Genomic DNA, 19,873 nt, shown 5'->3' on the forward strand with positions numbered 1-19,873 from the left:
TAGTACTTATTGTGTTTGTATGTTTTATGTTCACTGTATGCACCTATACACCAAAACAAATTCCAGGTAGGTGTAAACCTACTTGGCATTAAATACTATTCTGATTCTGATTCTGATGTCCTTAACTCACCTCTCCCTTACTATAGGGAGCGTTGTAGATGCAGAGCAGTCGGTCCTGCTGAGTTGATTCGCAGGGCGTCCAGAAGAGCAGGTAGTTTTATCTGTTCGCCCGTAACTGGCAGTGTGGATACGGATTACATTGGAACCTGAAGAGGAAGACATCATAATTTGTAACAGAAGGAAAAGATAGCAGTACATATGTCGACTATAAGAAGATTTACTGATACACCCTTAATTCCACTGGTTTTTGGGAGTTCAAAACTTAAGGCTGGTTTCGCTCTAAGATGGAATGTCCCCAGTGGATCTAGACTAGAGATACTTAAATGGCTGCTATGGAGAGATTTGGCATGCATGGTTGAGTTTTGTCCAGTGATACTGTTACTGGGACCAGTAAAGGTCTTAAGGGGACCAGTAGTAACTATGCTTACTGTCAAGCTTTATAGATCAGTGTGCATGCTCGGCATATAAGGAATGTGATCTAAAAAAAGACTTGAGGGAATACACACCACATTCCAGTTTTCTTTGTTGCCCTTCACATGTCTGGCCGGACTCTGTTGGAAAGAAACAAAAGTAGATTTTGCCTAGAAGAATTTATCGTCTTATAAAATTGTTCAAATTAAATAGACTGAACGTGTTTGGAGTGTAGTGTAAGATTGTGGTGATGGGATGCTCCGGTTCTTTACTTGGAGGAACACAGCTGTAGGAGATGTCGAGGTACTTGTAGGTGCCAAAACACGGATCAGAGAAGATGCTGTTTGAGGCCTTCAGAAGGCATGTCGTTCTTCCTTCACATCTTAACGGGGAAAGAAAAAGGGGCTACATGTGTTCTTGACAAAACAACCCAGTCATTCATAGCAGGTACTTGTAGGTTTAAGGAAACGGACTGGAAAAGATGCTGGTTTAGACTTTCACCAGACGTGACATCTTGTCTTCACTTTTTACATTTACATTTAGTCATTTAGCAGACGCTTTTGTCCAAAGCGACGTACAAGGGAGAGCAGAGATTTTTACACAGAAACCCCTTTACACAGCAGAACTTGTGTCTTTTTAAGGTCATGTACTGACCGATTCCTTATTATGGGGAGTGTTGTGGGAGCGTAGCAGTTGGTATTGCTGAGCTGATTTGCAGGTCGTCCAGAAGAGCAGGTCGTTTTATCTGTCCGGCCGTAATTAGCTTTGTGGATGTGAATTACGTTTGAACCTGGGTTGGAAGGACAGACGTTATATTTTGACAAGTAGGCAAAAGATTGCAGTTGATGTATCGACAACAAGGATGTTTTACTGGCACTGGTCTCCAATCAACAGCCTCAGTCAGCGAAATGCACAGGTCGGAGTTGTAGTATTTGACAATTTATGTCAGTTGACAAAGATGCTTGCTTTTAGTGGCAGTCGAATTGAAGAGTGGTCTCGGGTTCACTTGGGATGCCCCCAGATGTAGTGGCGTGAGAGATCCTGACGTGGCTAACTACAGCGTGACCCGGGAAGACATCACAATTAAGGGATTTTCCTGGCCTTTTTAACGTTGGCTACCTGATATTACTCAGCTAAACTTTAGTTTCCTTCTTCAAATGGTTTAGCCTGTCCGTGCTGTCAACTGAGGTTTGCTAGCTAAGTATTAGCTACACAGCTGTTTAGTAACGTTGTTCATTTAAATTGGAAAGCATTGCGTTTGGGTATCTTGTTTGCTTTTACAAATGATGGGTATGCAAACTCTTGTCGACTTTGTTAATATCTTGTAATTTAGGCCCAAAGTAACTCAGGGGGAATCTCTTTTTTGTTTTCAAACAAGCCAAGGAAAACAACAAAGTGCGATATTAATTTCAGATATTTATTCGTACCATCTACAAAATGTCTAACTGTTCTAAAATCCATGTCATTTGATGTCTGCTAAACTGTGCCAAATTGGTGAAGTTATTTCTATCAGGCCCTACCCCGGCAGTGATTTACATGGACTATGTGCACAGTTGTAGCTCGTATGACTATTTAAGAAGAAGGCTGTTACTCTTGGTACTACTGCATTCTTTTATGAGAACAACGGAACGTTTCATCAAGGGGAACCAACATGTCTAGATTACGGCACTGGCCAAAACTGAACCTCTACTGTTTCCAGCAATGTCCTTACAAATGCACTGACATTGCTGTGGAGACGAGAGGAACTCTTATACAGGCCAGTGGTAAAGATTCTGACTGCCAAGCTCTGTAGGACATTTTGCAAGTGCAGCATATAAAAAAGTCTTGTAGGAAACAATGTGAGGGAATACACACCACAGTCCAGTTCGCCATGGAGGCTTTCACATGTTTGGCTGGACTCTGAAAGAAAGGGCAGTGGATGTTAACTCTGGTAACATCTTAAAAACCACATTCATCATCTGTGTTACAATCAACATGTTGCATTATAGTGCAAGCTTGTGGTGATGGATGCTCCGGTTCCTTACTTGGAGGAACACAGCTGTAGGAGATGTCGAGGTACTTGTAGATGCCACCACACGGATCAGAGAAGATAAGGTGTGAGGCCTGCACCGCGCATGTTGTTTTTCCTTCACATCTTACGGGTAAGAAAAAAAGGGTTACATGTGTTCTTGACAAAACACCACAGTCATTCAAGGAAGGTGCTTGTAGGTTTAAGGAAACGGACTGGATGAATACAAAGTAACCAATTTAAACAGTAGAACTTGTGGCTTTTTAATGTCATGTACTGACCGATCCCTTATTATGGGGAGTGTTGTGGGAGCGTAGCAGTTGGTATTGCTGAGCTGATTTGCAGGTCGTCCAGAAGAACAGGTAGTTTTATCTGTCCGGCCGTAATTAGCTTTGTGGATGTGGATTACGTTTGAACCTGGGTTGGAAGGACAGATGTTATATTTTGACAAGCAGGTAAAAGATTGCAGTTGATGTATCGACAACAAGGATGTTTTACTGCCACTGGTCTCCAATCAACATCCCCAGTCAGGAAAATGCACAGGTCAGAGTTGTAGTATTTGACAATTTATGTCAGTTGACGAAGATGCTTGCTTTTAGTGACAGTCGAATTGAAGAGTGGTCTCGGGTTCACTTGGGATGCCCCAGATGGAGTGGCGTGAGAGATCCTGACGTGGCTAACTACAGCGTGACCCGGGAAGACATCACAGTTAAGGGATTTTCCTGGCCTTTTAAATGTTGGCTACCTGAGATTACTCAGCTTAACTTTAGTTTCCTTCTTCAAATGGTTTTGCCTGTCTGTGAGCGTTTACTGAAGCTTGCTAGCTAAGTACTAGCTACACAGCTGTTTAGTAACATTGGTCATTTCAAGTGGAAAGTATCGCATTTTTGTATCTTGTTTAATATTATAATTTTTCTTTTCAAATGACGGGTATGAAAACTCTTGTCGACAGTGAAAATGTCTTCTAACTTAGGCCCAAAGTAACTCGGGGGAATCTCTCTTGTGTCGTCAAACAAGCTAAGGAAAACAACAAAGTGCGATATTAATTTCAGATATTTATTCGTACCATCTACAAAATGTCTAACTGTTCTAAAAATCCATGTCATTTGATCTCTGCTAAACTGTGCCAAATTGGTGAAGTTATTTCTATCAGGCCCTACCCGGCAGTGATTTACATGGACTATGTGCACAGTTGTAGCTCGTATGACTATTTAAGAAGAAGGCTGTTACTCTTGTACTACTGCATTCTTTTATGAGAACAACGGAACGTTTCATCAAGGGGAACCAACATGTCTAGATTACGACACTGGCCAAAACTGAACCTCTACTGTTTCCAGCAATGTCCTTACAAATGCACTGACATTGCTGTGGAGACGAGAGGAAGTCTTATACAGGCCAGTGGTAAAGATTCTGACTGCCAAGCTCTGTAGGACATTTTGCAAGTGCAGCATATAAAGAAAGTCTTGTAGAAACAATGTGAGGGAATACACACCACAGTCCAGTTCGCCATGGAGGCTATGACATATTTGGCTGGACTCTGAAAGAAAGGACAGTGGATGTTAACTCTGGTTAACATCTTAAAAACCACATTCATCATCTGTGTTACAATCAACATGTTGCATTTATAGTGCAAGATTGTGGTGATGAGATGCTCCGGTTCCTTACTTGGAGGAACACAGCTGTAGGAGATGTCGAGGTACTTGTAGATGCCACCACACGGATCAGAGAAGATAAGGTGTGAGGCCTGCACCGCGCATGTTTTTTTCCTTCACATCTTTACGGGTAAGAAAAAAAGGGTTACATGTGTTCTTGACAAAACACCACAGTCATTCAAGGAAGGTGCTTGTAGGTTTAAGGAAACGGACTGGATGAATACAAAGTAACCCATTTAAACAGCAGAACTTGTGCTTTTTAATGTCATGTACTGACCGATCCCTTATTATGGGGAGTGTTGTGGGAGCGTAGCAGTTGGTATTGCTGAGCTGATTTGCAGGTCGTCCAGAAGAGCAGGTAGTTTTATCTGTCCGGCCGTAATTAGCTTTGTGGATGTGGATTACGTTTGAACCTGGGTTGGAAGGACAGATGTTATATTTTGACAAGCAGGTAAAAGATTGCAGTTGATGTATCGACAACAAGGATGTTTTACTGCCACTGGTCTCCAATCAACATCCCCAGTCAGAAATGCACAGGTCAGAGTTGTAGTATTTGACAATTTATGTCAGTTGACGAAGATGCTTGCTTTTAGTGACAGTCGAATTGAAGAGTGGTCTCGGGTTCACTTGGGATGCCCCCAGATGGAGTGGCGTGAGAGATCCTGACGTGGCTAACTACAGCGTGACCGGGAAGACATCACAGTTAAGGGATTTTCCTGGCCTTTTAAATGTTGGCTACCTGAGATTACTCAGCTTAACTTTAGTTTCCTTCTTCAAATGGTTTTGCCTGTCTGTGAGCGTTTACTGAAGCTTGCTAGCTAAGTACTAGCTACACAGCTGTTTAGTAGCATTGGTCATTTCAAGTGGAAAGTATCGCATTTTTGTATCTTGTTTAATTATTATAATTTTTCTTTTCAAATGACGGGTATGAAAACTCTTGTCGACAGTGAAAATGTCTTCTAACTTAGGCCCAAAGTAACTCGGGGGAATCTCTCTTGTGTCGTCAAACAAGCTAAGGAAAACAACAAAGTGCGATATTAATTTCAGATATTTATTCGTACCATCTACAAAATGTCTAACTGTTCTAAAAATCCATGTCATTTGATCTCTGCTAAACTGTGCCAAATTGGTGAAGTTATTTCTATCAGGCCCTACCCGGCAGTGATTTACATGGACTATGTGCACAGTTGTAGCTCGTATGACTATTTAAGAAGAAGGCTGTTACTCTTGTTGACTACTGCATTCTTTTATGAGAACAACGGAACGTTTCATCAAGGGGAACCAACATGTCTAGATTACGACACTGGCCAAAACTGAACCTCTGCTGTTTCCAGCAATGTCCTTACAAATGCACTGACATTGCTGTGGAGACGAGAGGAACTCTTATACAGGCCAGTGGTAAAGATTCTGACTGCCAAGCTCTGTAGGACATTTTGCAAGTGCACATATAAAGAAAGTCTTGTAGGAAACAATGTGAGGGAATACACACCACAGTCCAGTTCGCCATGGAGGCTATGACATATTTGGCTGGACTCTGAAAGAAAGGACAGTGGATGTTAACTCTGGTTAACATCTTAAAAACCACATTCATCATCTGTGTTACAATCAACATGTTGCATTTATAGTGCAAGATTGTGGTGATGAGATGCTCCGGTTCCTTACTTGGAGGAACACAGCTGTAGGAGATGTCGAGGTACTTGTAGATGCCACCACACGGATCAGAGAAGATAAGGTGTGAGGCCTGCACCGCGCATGTTGTTTTTCCTTCACATCTTTACGGGTAAGAAAAAAAGGGTTACATGTGTTCTTGACAAAACACCACAGTCATTCAAGGAAGGTGCTTGTAGGTTTAAGGAAACGGACTGATGAATACAAAGTAACCCATTTAAACAGCAGAACTTGTGGCTTTTTAATGTCATGTACTGACCGATCCCTTATTATGGGGAGTGTTGTGGGAGCGTAGCAGTTGGTATTGCTGAGCTGATTTGCAGGTCGTCCAGAAGAGCAGGTAGTTTTATCTGTCCGGCCGTAATTAGCTTTGTGGATGTGGATTACGTTTGAACCTGGGTTGGAAGGACAGACGTTATATTTTGACAAGCAGGTAAAAGATTGCAGTTGATGTATCGACAACAAGGATGTTTTACTGCCACTGGTCTCCAATCAACATCCCCAGTCAGGAAATGCACAGGTCAGAGTTGTAGTATTTGACAATTTATGTCAGTTGACGAAGATGCTTGCTTTTAGTGACAGTCGAATTGAAGAGTGGTCTCGGGTTCACTTGGGATGCCCCCAGATGGAGTGGCGTGAGAGATCCTGACGTGGCTAACTACAGCGTGACCCGGGAAGACATCACAGTTAAGGGATTTTCCTGGCCTTTTAAATGTTGGCTACCTGAGATTACTCAGCTTAACTTTAGTTTCCTTCTTCAAATGGTTTTGCCTGTCTGTGAGCGTTTACTGAAGCTTGCTAGCTAAGTACTAGCTACACAGCTGTTTAGTAAGCATTGGTCATTTCAAGTGGAAAGTATCGCATTTTTGTATCTTGTTTAATTATAATTTTTCTTTTCAAATGACGGGTATGAAAACTCTTGTCGACTGTGAAAATGTCTTCTAACTTAGGCCCAAAGTAACTCGGGGGGAATCTCTCTTGTGTCGTCAAACAAGCTAAGGAAAACAACAAAGTGCGATATTAATTTCAGATATTTATTCGTACCATCTACAAAATGTCTAACTGTTCTAAAAATCCATGTCATTTGATCTCTGCTAAACTGTGCCAAATTGGTGAAGTTATTTCTATCAGGCCCTACCCCGGCAGTGATTTACATGGACTATGTGCACAGTTGTAGCTCGTATGACTATTTAAGAAGAAGGCTGTTACTCTTGTACTACTGCATTCTTTTATGAGAACAACGGAACGTTTCATCAAGGGGAACCAACATGTCTAGATTACGACACTGGCCAAAACTGAACCTCTGCTGTTTCCAGCAATGTCCTTACAAATGCACTGACATTGCTGTGGAGACGAGAGGAACTCTTATACAGGCCAGTGGTAAAGATTCTGACTGCCAAGCTCTGTAGGACATTTTGCAAGTGCAGCATATAAAGAAAGTCTTGTAAGAAACAATGTGAGGGAATACACACCACAGTCCAGTTCGCCATGGAGGCTATGACATATTTGGCTGGACTCTGAAAGAAAGGACAGTGGATGTTAACTTCTGGTCAACATCTTAAAAACCACATTCATCATCTGTGTTACAATCAACATGTTGCACTTATAGTGCAAGATTGTGGTGATGAGATGCTCCGGTTCCTTACTTGGAGGAAACAGCTGTAGGAGATGTCGAGGTACTTGTAGATGCCACCACACGGATCAGAGAAGATAAGGTGTGAGGCCTGCACCGCGCATGTTGTTTTCCTTCACATCTTTACGGGTAAGAAAAAAAAGGGTTACATGTGTTCTTGACAAAACACCACAGTCATTCAAGGGAAGGTGCTTGTAGGTTTAAGGAAACGGACTGGATGAATACAAAGTAACCCATTTAAACAGCAGAAACTTTGTCTTTTTAATGTCATGTACTGACCGATCCCTTATTATGGGGAGTGTTGTGGGAGCGTAGCAGTTGGTATTGCTGAGCTTGATTTGCAGGTCGTCCAGAAGAGCAGGTAGTTTTATCTGTCCGGCCGTAATTAAGCTTTGTGGATGTGGATTAACGTTTGAACCTGGGTTGGTAAGGACAGACGTTATATTTTGACAAGCAGGTAAAAGATTGCAGTTGACTGTATCGACAACAAGGATGTTTTACTGCCACTGGTCTCTAATCAACAGCCCCAGTCAGGGAAATGCACAGGTCAGAGTTGTAGTATTTGAACAATTTATGTCAGTTGACGAAGATGCTTGCTTTTAGTGACAGTCGAATTGAAGAGTGGTCTCGGGTTCACATTGGGATGCCCCCAGATGGAGTGGCGTGAGAGATCCTGACGTGGCTAACTATAGCGTGACCTGGGAAGACATCACAGTTTAAGGGATTTTCCTGGCCTTTTAAATGTTGGCTACCCTGAGATTACTCAGCTTAACTTTAGTTTCCTTCTTCAAATGGTTTTGCCTGTCTGTGAGCGTTTACTGAAGCTTGCTAGCTAAGTACTAGCTACACAGCTGTTTAGTAACATTGGTCATTTCAAGTGGAAAGTATCGCCATTTTGTATCTTGTTTAATTATAATTTTTCTTTCAAATGACGGGGTATGAAACTCTTGTCGACTGTGAAAATGTCTTCTAACTTAGGCCCAAAGTAACTCGGGGGGAATCTCTCTTGTGTCGTCAAACAAGCTAAGGAGAACAACAAAGTGCGATATTAATTTCAGACATTTATTCGTACCATCTACAAAATGTCTAACTGTTCTAAAAATCCATGTAATTTCATCTCCGATAAACTGTGCCAAATTGGTGGAGTTATTTCTATCAGGCCCTACTCCGGCAGTGATTTACATGGACTATGTGCACAGTTGTAGCTCGTATGAACTATTTAAGAAGAAGGCTGTTACTCTTGTTACACTGCATTCTTTTATGAGAACAACGGAACGTTTCATCAAGGGGAACCAACATGTCTAGATTACGACACTGGCCAAAACTGAACCTCTACTGTTTCCAGCAATGTCCTTACAAATGCACTGACATTGGTGTCGAGATGAGAGGAACTCTTATACAGGCCAGTGGTAAAGATTCTGACTGCCAAGCTCTGTAGGACATTTTGCAAGTGCAGCATATAAAGAAAGTCTTGTAAGAAACAATGTGAGGGAATACACACCACAGTCCAGTTCGCCATGGAGGCTATGACATATTTGGCTGGACTCTGAAAGAAAGGACAGTGGATGTTAACTCTGGTCAACATCTTAAAAACCACATTCATCATCTGTGTTACAATCAACATGTTGCACTTATAGTGCAAGATTGTGGTGATGAGATGCTCCGGTTCCTTACTTGGAGGAACACAGCTGTAGGAGATGTCGAGGTACTTGTAGATGCCACCACACGGATCAGAGAAGATAAGGTGTGAGGCCTGCACCGCGCATGTTGTTTTTCCTTCACATCTTTACGGGTAAGAAAAAAAGGGTTACATGTGTTCTTGACAAAACACCACAGTCATTCAAGGAAGGTGCTTGTAGGTTTAAGGAAACGGACTGGATGAATACAAAGTAACCCATTTAAACAGCAGAACTTGTGTCTTTTTAATGTCATGTACTGACCGATCCCTTATTATGGGAGTGTTGTGGGAGCGTAGCAGTTGGTATTGCTGAGCTGATTTGCAGGTCGTCCAGAAGAGCAGGTAGTTTTATCTGTCCGGCCGTAATTAGCTTTGTGGATGTGGATTACGTTTGAACCTGGGTTGGAAGGACAGACGTTATATTTTGACAAGCAGGTAAAAGATTGCAGTTGATGTATCGACAACAAGGATGTTTTACTGCCACTGGTCTCTAATCAACAGCCCAGTCAGGGAAATGCACAGGTCAGAGTTGTAGTATTTGACAATTTATGTCAGTTGACGAAGATGCTTGCTTTTAGTGACAGTCGAATTGAAGAGTGGTCTCGGGTTCACTTGGGATGCCCCCAGATGGAGTGGCGTGAGAGATCCTGACGTGGCTAACTATAGCGTGACCTGGGAAGACATCACAGTTAAGGGATTTTCCTGGCCTTTTAAATGTTGGCTACCTGAGATTACTCAGCTTAACTTTAGTTTCCTTCTTCAAATGGTTTTGCCTGTCTGTGAGCGTTTACTGAAGCTTGCTAGCTAAGTACTAGCTACACAGCTGTTTAGTAACATTGGTCATTTCAAGTGGAAAGTATCGCATTTTTGTATCTTGTTTAATTATAATTTTTCTTTTCAAATGACGGGTATGAAAACTCTTGTCGACTGTGAAAATGTCTTCTAACTTAGGCCCAAAGTAACTCGGGGGGAATCTCTCTTGTGTCGTCAAACAAGCTAAGGAAAACAACAAAGTGCGATATTAATTTCAGACATTTATTCGTACCATCTACAAAATGTCTAACTGTTCTAAAAATCCATGTAATTTCATCTCCGATAAACTGTGCCAAATTGGTGGAGTTATTTCTATCAGGCCCTACTCCGGCAGTGATTTACATGGACTATGTGCACAGTTGTAGCTCGTATGACTATTTAAGAAGAAGGCTGTTACTCTTGTTACTACTGCATTCTTTTATGAGAACAACGGAACGTTTCATCAAGGGGAACCAACATGTCTAGATTACGACACTGGCCAAAACTGAACCTCTACTGTTTCCAGCAATGTCCTTACAAATGCACTGACATTGGTGTCGAGATGAGAGGAACTCTTATACAGGCCAGTGGTAAAGATTCTGACTGCCAAGCTCTGTAGGACATTTTGCAAGTGCAGCATATAAAGAAAGTCTTGTAAGAAACAATGTGAGGGAATACACACCACAGTCCAGTTCGCCATGGAGGCTATGACATATTTGGCTGGACTCTGAAAGAAAGGACAGTGGATGTTAACTCTGGTCAACATCTTAAAAACCACATTCATCATCTGTGTTACAATCAACATGTTGCACTTATAGTGCAAGATTGTGGTGATGAGATGCTCCGGTTCCTTACTTGGAGGAACACAGCTGTAGGAGATGTCGAGGTACTTGTAGATGCCACCACACGGATCAGAGAAGATAAGGTGTGAGGCCTGCACCGCGCATGTTGTTTTTCCTTCACATCTTTACGGGTAAGAAAAAAAGGGTTACATGTGTTCTTGACAAAACACCACAGTCATTCAAGGAAGGTGCTTGTAGGTTTAAGGAAACGGACTGGATGAATACAAAGTAACCCATTTAAACAGCAGAACTTGTGTCTTTTTAATGTCATGTACTGACCGATCCCTTATTATGGGGAGTGTTGTGGGAGCGTAGCAGTTGGTATTGCTGAGCTGATTTGCAGGTCGTCCAGAAGAGCAGGTAGTTTTATCTGTCCGGCCGTAATTAGCTTTCTTGATGTGGATTACGTTTGAACCTGCGTTGGAAGGACAGATGTTATATTTTGACAAGCAGGTAAAAGATTGCAGTTGATGTATCGACAACAAGGATGTTTTACTGCCACTGGTCTCCAATCAACAGCCCCAGTCAGGGAAATGCACAGGTCAGAGTTGTAGTATTTGACAATTTATGTCAGTTGACGAAGATGCTTGCTTTTAGTGGCAGTCGAATTGAAGAGTGGTCTCGGGTTCACTTGGGATGCCCCCAGATGGAGTGGCGTGAGAGATCCTGACGTGGCTAACTACAGCGTGACCCGGGAAGACATCACAGTTAAGGGATTTTCCTGGCCTTTTAAATGTTGGCTACCTGAGATTACTCAGCTTAACTTTAGTTTCCTTCCTCAAATGGTTTTGCCTGTCTGTGAGCGTTTACTGAAGCTTGCTAGCTAAGTACTAGCTACACAGCTGTTTAGTAACATTGGTCATTTCAAGTGGAAAGTATCGCATTTTTGTATCTTGTTTAATTATAATTTTTCTTTTCAAATGACGGGTATTAAAAGTCTAGTCGACTGTGAAAATGTCTTCTAACTTAGGCCCAAAGTAACTCGGGGGGGAATCTCTCTTGTGTCGTCAAACAAGCTAAGGAAAACAACAAAGTGCGATATTAATTTCAGATATTTATTCGTACCATCTACAAAATGTCTAACTGTTCTACAAATCCATGTCATTTGATGTCTGCTAAACTGTGCCAAATTGGTGAACTTATTTCTATCAGGCCCTACCCCGGCAGTGATTTACATGGACTATGTGCACAGTTGTAGCTCGTATGACTATTTAAGAAGAAGGCTGTTACTCTTGTTACTACTGCATTCTTTTATGAGAACAACGGAACGTTTCATCAAGGGGAACCAACATGTCTAGATCACGGCACTGGCCAAAACTGAACCTCTACTGTTTCCAGCAATGTCCTTACAAATGCACTGACATTGCTGTGGAGACGAGAGGAACTCTTATACAGGCCAGTGGTAAAGATTCTGACTGCCGAGCTCTGTAGGACATTTTGCAAGTGCAGCATATAAAGAAAGTCTTGTAGGAAACAATGTGAGGGAATACACACCACAGTCCAGTTCGCCATGGAGGCTTTCACATGTTTGGCTGGACTCTGTTTGAAAGAAAGGGCAGTGGATGTTAACTCTGGGTAACATCTTAAAAACCACATTCATCATCTGTGTTACAATCAACATGTTGCAATTATAGTGCAAGCTTGTGGTGATGGGATGCTCCAGTTCCTTACTGTTTGGAGGAACACAGCTGTAGGAGATGTTGAGGTACTTGTAGATGCCACCACACGGATCAGAGAAGATGCTGTTTAAGGCCTTCAGAAGGCATGTCGTCCTTCCTTCACATCTTTACAGCAAAGACAAAGAGGCAAAATGTAAAACTGGTTTGCTGTTGATGAAACATGAGGTCACATGTCCTTAACTCACCTCTCCCTTACTATAGGGAGCGTTGTAGATGCAGAGCAGTCGGTCCTGCTGAGTTGATTCGCAGGGCGTCCAGCAGAGCAGGTGGTTTTATCTGTTCGCCCGTAACTGGCGGTGTGGATACGGATTACATTGGAACCTGAAGAGGAAGACATCAGAATTTGTAACAGAAGGAAAAGATAGCAGTACATAAGTCGACTATAAGAAGATTTACTGATAACACCCTTAATTCCACTGGTTTTGGGGAGTTCAAAACTTAAGGCTGGTTTCGCTCTAAGATGGAATGTCCCCAGTGGATCTAGACCAGAGATCCTTAAATGTGTAAGGTCTGTGTTCGGTCCTTGTTCGGGTTCTGAGTTTGTCTCCCTTGTGTTGTCACATGTTTGTTCCCTTGTCTAGTCCTTGTGCTTCCTTGTTCCCGCCATGTGCTTTCCTATGTTTGTTTGTTCATGCCATGTGCCCTCTTGTTGTTGTTCGTGTCTCCACCCCTCACCTGTTCCCCCGGTTTGTTTGTGTTATTGGTTTCTCCTGTGTCCTGTTGATTCCCCTTGTTTAGTCCAGCTGTGTCTCATTGTCTGCCCCGCCTTGATTGTTCTCACCTGTCCCTCGTTATCTGTTGTGTGTTTATATAGTCCTTGTATTCTTGTTTCTCGTTGCGTTTTCGTAATTACATGTTACCTGGTATGTTCTGTGAATTCTTAGTGTTTCCAGCGATTAGCGCTTTCTCTTTGTTTAATTGATTTACTCGTGCTTCTGACCTCTGCCTGTACAACGACTACTCTCCTGCCTATTCCCTGTTTGGATTTGTTTGCTTTCTCTTGGACTGCCTACCTGTGTACCGAACCCTGCTAGTAAACGATTATTCTTCACTCTACTGTTTGAGTTCTGAGTCGTGCGATTGAGTCCTGCACATCACCACCCAGTCGTAACAAAATGGCTGCTATAGAGAGAGTTGGCATGCATGGTTGAGTTTTGTCCAGTGATACTGTTACTGGGACCAGTAGTAACTATGCTTACTGTCAAGCTTCATAGATCAGTGTGAATGCTCGTCATATAAGGAATGTGATCTAAAAAAAGACTTGAGGGAATACACACCACATTCCAGTTTTCTTTGATGCCCTTCACATGTCTGGCCGGACTCTGTTGGAAAGAAACAAAAGTTGATTTTGCCTAGAAGAATTTATCGTCTGAGATTAACAAAGAGTTTGCATACCCATCATTTGTAAAAGCCAACAAGATACACAAACACAATGCTTTCCCATTTAAATGTTACTAAACAGCTGTGTAGCAAATACTTAGCTAGCAAACCTCAGCACGGACAGGCTAAACCATTTGAAGCAGGAAAAACTAAAGTTAAGATGAGTAATCTCAGGTAACTCACTAGATTGTTGTCATCAGAACAATTTCACAGGGAGGGCTTTTTTTTTGATGGGAGTGTGTGTCTCTGTGTGTGTGTGTGTTGAGATTGTGTGTGTGTGAGTGTGTGTTGATGAGATTGCGTGTGTGTGTTTGTGCCCGTGCATGAGATGAGACTTACTTGCTGTTGTCCCCAAACAGGAGGCAGAGATCACCACTGGAGGAGAGACAGATGCACAGATGACCATCAGCTCACACACACACACACACACACACACACACACACACACACACACAGAAACACACACACACACACACACTCACAGAAACACACACACACACACACACACACACACACAGAAACACACACACATACACACACGCGCACACACACACACACACACACACACACACACATATGCACACAGAAACACAGAAACACACATGCCCCCGCCCCCTCACACACAGAAACACACATGCCTCCCTCACACACAGAAACACACATGCCCCCCTCACACACTGAACAGAAACACACATGCCCCCCCCTCTCACACACAGAAACACATACACAGACACACATGCCCCCCCCCCCCCCCCTCTCTCTCACACACGCACAGAAACACACACACACAAACTCTCTCTCTCACACTCACACACACACACCAGACAGCATAGACTTACAGGAGATGAGCGTCAGTTTCCCGGCCTTGGTCAGATCACACACACAAAACACATAACACACACACACAGACACACATGACATAACACTCATACACTCATACACACACTCACACACACACACACACACACACACACACACACACACACACACACACACACACACACATACACACACACATACACGCACCAGTCCAGGAGACAGCATAGAGACTTACAGGAGATGAGCATCAGCTTCACCATCGCCATGGTTCTCGTGAGGTCTGCAGGGATGTCAGAGACTCACTGGACTTGCGCTTCTTATACCTCAGTGGCAAGCAGAGAAGGTTGGGCTGCTGAGGAATGTGTGTGTGTGTGTGTGTGTGTGTGTGTGTGTGTGTGTGTGTGTGTTCGCCATCAGTGACAGATACACATGCAGATGTAAAGATGTTGGCATTCGCCCTTCAAATGTGAAAACTTGCTGAACTTGCTTCCAGCAGGAATTTTTGCTTCTTTAATTCAGTCTTCTTTGAAAATGTGACAAGACTTTAGTTTGACTGATGAGTTCCTGAATGTAAAACATAATTAATTGGTTGTGTGGCCGTCAGAATAGGTCAGGTGTGTGTGTGTGCGTGTGTCCATAAACCCAGATATACAGGTACGGCACAGATGTACCTGAAGACGGTCCATAAACACAGGTGGACAGATATGAGTCTGGAAGGAATGCAGAAGTACAAATTCTGAATTTGTTCCCAGCAGGAAGTTTTGCCTCTTTAATTCAGATTCCATAAACACAGATGTACCTGATTACAGTCCATTAACAGAGATGTACCTGATTACAGTCCATTAACACAGACCTGAAGACAGTCCATAAACACAGATGTACAGATACGGCACAGATACACGCCTCAAAGGAATGCAGAAGTAGACTTTAGTTTGACTGATGAGTTCCTGAATGTAAAACATAATTCATTAGTTGTGTGCAACAGTAACGTTAGTATTAACAATTTGATATGTTGTATGTTGATTTTCAGGGTCATAGTTAAAGGCAACTCCGTCAGCTGGACATCAGGTAAAGGCAGTGGTGGAATGTAACGAAGTATTTTTACTTCGTTACTGTACTTAAGTACATTTTTACGTATCTGTACTTTACTTAAGTAAAAATAATAGTGCATACTTTTTACTTTTACTCCATTACATTTTTTAGCTATTATCTATACTTTTACTCCGCTACATTTCTACAATATGTGTTGTTACTCGTTACATTTTATGAACACAGTTTCGCCAAAATGTTGGCTACACAAAACTATGGATTGCGTTGCTGTTTTGGAAGTTTAAACCAATCAGGTGGCTCTATCAACTCCAATGATATCGGAGTGCGCGTCTGGCAGCAGCACTAGCGGTAGCTTTGCCTGTTATACCTAAACATTCAACAGACAGCCTGACTACTGCCTATTCAACATGGATCCAGAGTCGGCCTGAACTGAGCCCTCTGATATGAGCCACCCTTGGCCCTATTTAAAAGATATGTTCGAGTTCAAAGGCCCCAAGAATGACTCCTGGAGGTTTCAATGCGTTTCCTGTCTCCCTCAAAAAAAGGAGTTGCTAGACTTCAATAATTCGCCCTTAAATTTAAAGTAGCATATCGAGGTAAGCAGAGTGATTGCTATGCTACGTTAATGTCCCTGACTTTTGAATATTGACATATGTATTTAATTCGTTTACTGACATGATATTATAATGTTATCTAGCGAAATACATGTTGACATACAGCAATAGCATCAAAAAACATGATTGTATCTTCATTATATATTTAACGTATTGGTAAGATAAAGCTGGTAGGTTAGCTTCCCCTTTTGTACACGTTTACAATTAAATAAAAGATTTAAAGATATCACATGGTGTCTTTATTGGTTTGGTATGCAAATAATCCCTGGTAGATAACTTGTCATCCGCAGAATTGTAAGATATAGTGTGAACAGTATTACAGATGGTAGGCACAATAAGTACACCAACCTTTCCAATTAACAAATGTTGTTGATTATAATTATTACTAGTAGTGACATCTGTAGAGGCATTTATTACCAGTAGCTATTTCTTTATCAAAATGGCACAGCCTAGACATTGAGAGACTACCCATTGCGTGATTAAGTAATACTTAAAGTAAATTTAAAAGTAAGTACTTTTTACTTTTACTTAAGTAGGATTGTTGATGTAGTACTTTTACTTTTATTTTCCTGGGTACTTGTACTTTTACTTAAGTACTGATGAATAAGGCTCGTGAGATTGGACCTGCAACCCGTACCAACCCATTTGCAATTATTAATGAGTGATAAACATATATGCTATATGTACTTTGCTGAATAATGCTTGGTTCATGTCTTGCAATGATATAACCACTGTGTGCTCTCCTAATATGTGATGTGAAACATGCTAAATAACTATGTGTGGAAATTGCTTGAGTTATGCTTACACAAACCTATATCCATATGTGCTTGCTAAAAAGTGTGAAATATAAAATGTACTTAACAAACAAGAATGTAAAGCAGAACAATGTGTACTTTGAGAGAGTTTGCAAACTTCACTGTGCTGTACATTGTGTAATAGTGGAGGGGGCAGGAAGGGGCCTCTGGGCCTGCGAGGAGGTGACACATGGGTCAGAGATGAACATATGTTGCTAAGAAGTGTCATGAAAAAGGGGGTGTGTTAGAACATGTATGTATGTGCAGAGAGATTTAAAAGGCGTTTGCAGTTTGTGTTCGAGAGTCTTCAGTCTTCAGTTTTCTGTCTTTGTCTTGATAAGAATCCTCTGTATTCTTTTCTTTATTTTTGCCTTAGCTTGTGTGCTTAGAGAACCTTTTTATTTCTTTGTAACTTTTTACCTCTTTGACAATAAAAACAAGAGGACAATTTTTATTAACACCAAGAGCCGCGTCTGCGTCTTTCCTATGGGCTGAGCTACCCCCGAAAAGCATGGCCTTCTTGCCTTAGTATCCCAGCCACGACCCCAGATCGGGACACAAACAGGTCATCCGCAAGAAGCCGAGACCTCTTGAAGAAAGAACGACTCTGGGACGGCTGGTGTGAATGGGTAAGACTGTCTGCTTTTCCATTTCAGGAAAAGGATACAATAAAGGTGACTGTGACTCCTTGTTGTATTTGGGGCTGAAACACACTCTATAGGGAGAAGAACAGTATGACATGATGATCCGAACTAGCCTATGTTGATGTTTTAGATAAGTGTGTCGAATAGCCATGGATAAGAAACTGTGAGAGCGCTCGAAAGCTCACGTGAATAACGCTCGGTTTTTATCTATAGGCGGGCACTAACGATCTTATTCTTCAGTACTAAACTTCAGTACTTCCTCCACCACTGGGTAAAGTTAGCTCCATCAGCTCCATCAGGTAAAGGGAGCTCCATCAGGTAAAGGTAGCTCCATCAGCTCCGTCAGCTCCATCAGGTAAAGGCAGCTCCATCAGCTCCGTCAGCTCCATCAGGTAAAGGTAGCTCCATCAGGTAAAGGGAGCTCCATCAGGTAAAGGGAACTCCATCAGGTAAAGGTAGCTCCATCAGCTCCATTAGCTCCATCAGCTCCGTCAGCTCCGTCAGGTTAAGGGAGCTCCATCAGGTAAAGTCAGCTCCGTCAGGTAAAGGTAGCTCCGTCAGGTAAAGGTAAAGGTAGCTCCGTCAGCTCCATCAGCTCCGTCAGGTAAAGGTAGCTCCATCAGGTAAAGGTAGCTCCATCAGGTAAAGGGAGCTCCATCAGCTCCATCAGGTAAAGGTAGCTCCGTCAGGTAAAGGTAGCTCCATCAGCTCCCTCAGGTAAAGGGAGCTCCATCAGGTAAAGGCAGCTCCATCAGCTCCATCAGGTAAAGGTAGCTCCATCAGGTAAAGGTAGCTCCATCAGGTAAAGGTAACTCCGTCAGCTCCATCAGGTAAAGGCAGCTCCGTCAGGTAAAGGTAGCTTCATCAGGTAAAGGTAACTCCGTCAGCTCCATCAGGTAAAGGTAGCTCCATCAGGTAAAGGTAACTCCGTCAGCTCCATCAGGTAAAGGGAGCTCCATCAGGTAAAGGGAGCTCCATCAGGTAAAGGTAGCTCCATCAGCTCCATCAGGTCCATCAGGTAAAGGGAGCTCCATCAGGTAAAGGGAGCTCCATCAGGTCCATCAGCTCCATCAGGTCCATCAGCTCCATCAGGTAAAGGTAGGTCCATCAGGTAAAGGTAGCTCCATCAGCTCCATCAGCTCCATCAGGTAAAGGGAGCTCCATCAGCTCCATCAGGTAAAGGGAGCTCCATCAGGTAAAGGTAACTCCGTCAGCTCCATCAGGTAAAGGGAGCTCCATCAGGTAAAGGGAGCTCCATCAGGTAAAGGTAGCTCCATCAGCTCCATCAGGTCCATCAGGTAAAGGGAGCTCCATCAGGTAAAGGGAGCTCCATCAGGTCCATCAGCTCCATCAGGTCCATCAGCTCCATCAGGTAAAGGTAGGTCCATCAGGTAAAGGTAGCTCCATCAGCTCCATCAGCTCCATCAGGTAAAGGGAGCTCCATCAGCTCCATCAGGTAAAGGTAGCTCCGTCAGGTAAAGGGAGCTCCATCAGCTCCGTCAGGTAAAGGTAGCTCCGTCAGGTAAAGGTAGCTCCATCAGGTCCATCAGCTCCATCAGCTCCATCAGGTAAAGGGAGCTCCGTCAGTGTGTGTGTGTGGGTGTGAGTGTGTGTGTGAGTGTGTGTGAGTGTGTGTGTGTGTGTGTGTGTGTGTGTGAGTGTGGGTGTGTGTGTGTGAGTGTGTGTGTGTGAGTATATGTGTGTGTGTGTGTGTGTGTGTGTGAGTGTGTGAGTGTGTGTGTGTGTGTGTGGGTGTGGGTGTGTGTGTGTGTGTGAGTGCCATCAGTGACAGATAGGCGCCTCAAAGGAATGCAGAAGTAGAAATCTGGGTTTTCGCCCTTCACATTTGTATTCTGTGGAAACAAACTTGCTGAACTTGTTTCCAGCTATGACAGCAGGACGTGTGTGTGTGTGTGTGTGTGTCTGTATGTGTGTGTGTGTGTGTGTGTGTGTGTGTGTGTGGGTGTGTGGGTGTGAGTGTTCCAGCTATGACAGCAGGACGTTTCGCCTCCATATTCAACCTCTCACTACATCTGTCTGCAGGCCCCACCTGCTTCAAGCAGGCCACCATCATCCCCATACCAAAGAA

At 42.9% G+C, this 19,873-nt stretch overlaps 1 protein-coding gene across 1 annotated transcript; it reads right to left on the bottom strand.

Moving 5' to 3' along the window:
• Nucleotides 1-141: 141 nt before the first annotated feature.
• LOC122132393 (rhamnose-binding lectin-like) lies at nucleotides 142-14,948 on the bottom strand (the record flags this gene model as incomplete). Its single annotated transcript, XM_042707166.1, has 9 exons — nucleotides 14,918-14,948; nucleotides 12,680-12,804; nucleotides 4,469-4,695; nucleotides 3,480-3,556; nucleotides 2,821-2,956; nucleotides 2,556-2,665; nucleotides 1,578-1,585; nucleotides 1,129-1,412; nucleotides 142-340 (listed from the first exon to the last, which is right to left on the bottom strand). Coding segments are annotated over exons 1-9 (1,197 nt in total), but the record flags the coding sequence as incomplete, so codon positions are not given.
• Between the last annotated feature and the right edge of the window lie 4,925 nt (nucleotides 14,949-19,873).

Source organism: Clupea harengus, unplaced genomic scaffold (genome assembly GCF_900700415.2).
Source record: "Clupea harengus unplaced genomic scaffold, Ch_v2.0.2, whole genome shotgun sequence".
Lineage (NCBI taxonomy): Eukaryota > Metazoa > Chordata > Actinopteri > Clupeiformes > Clupeidae > Clupea > Clupea harengus.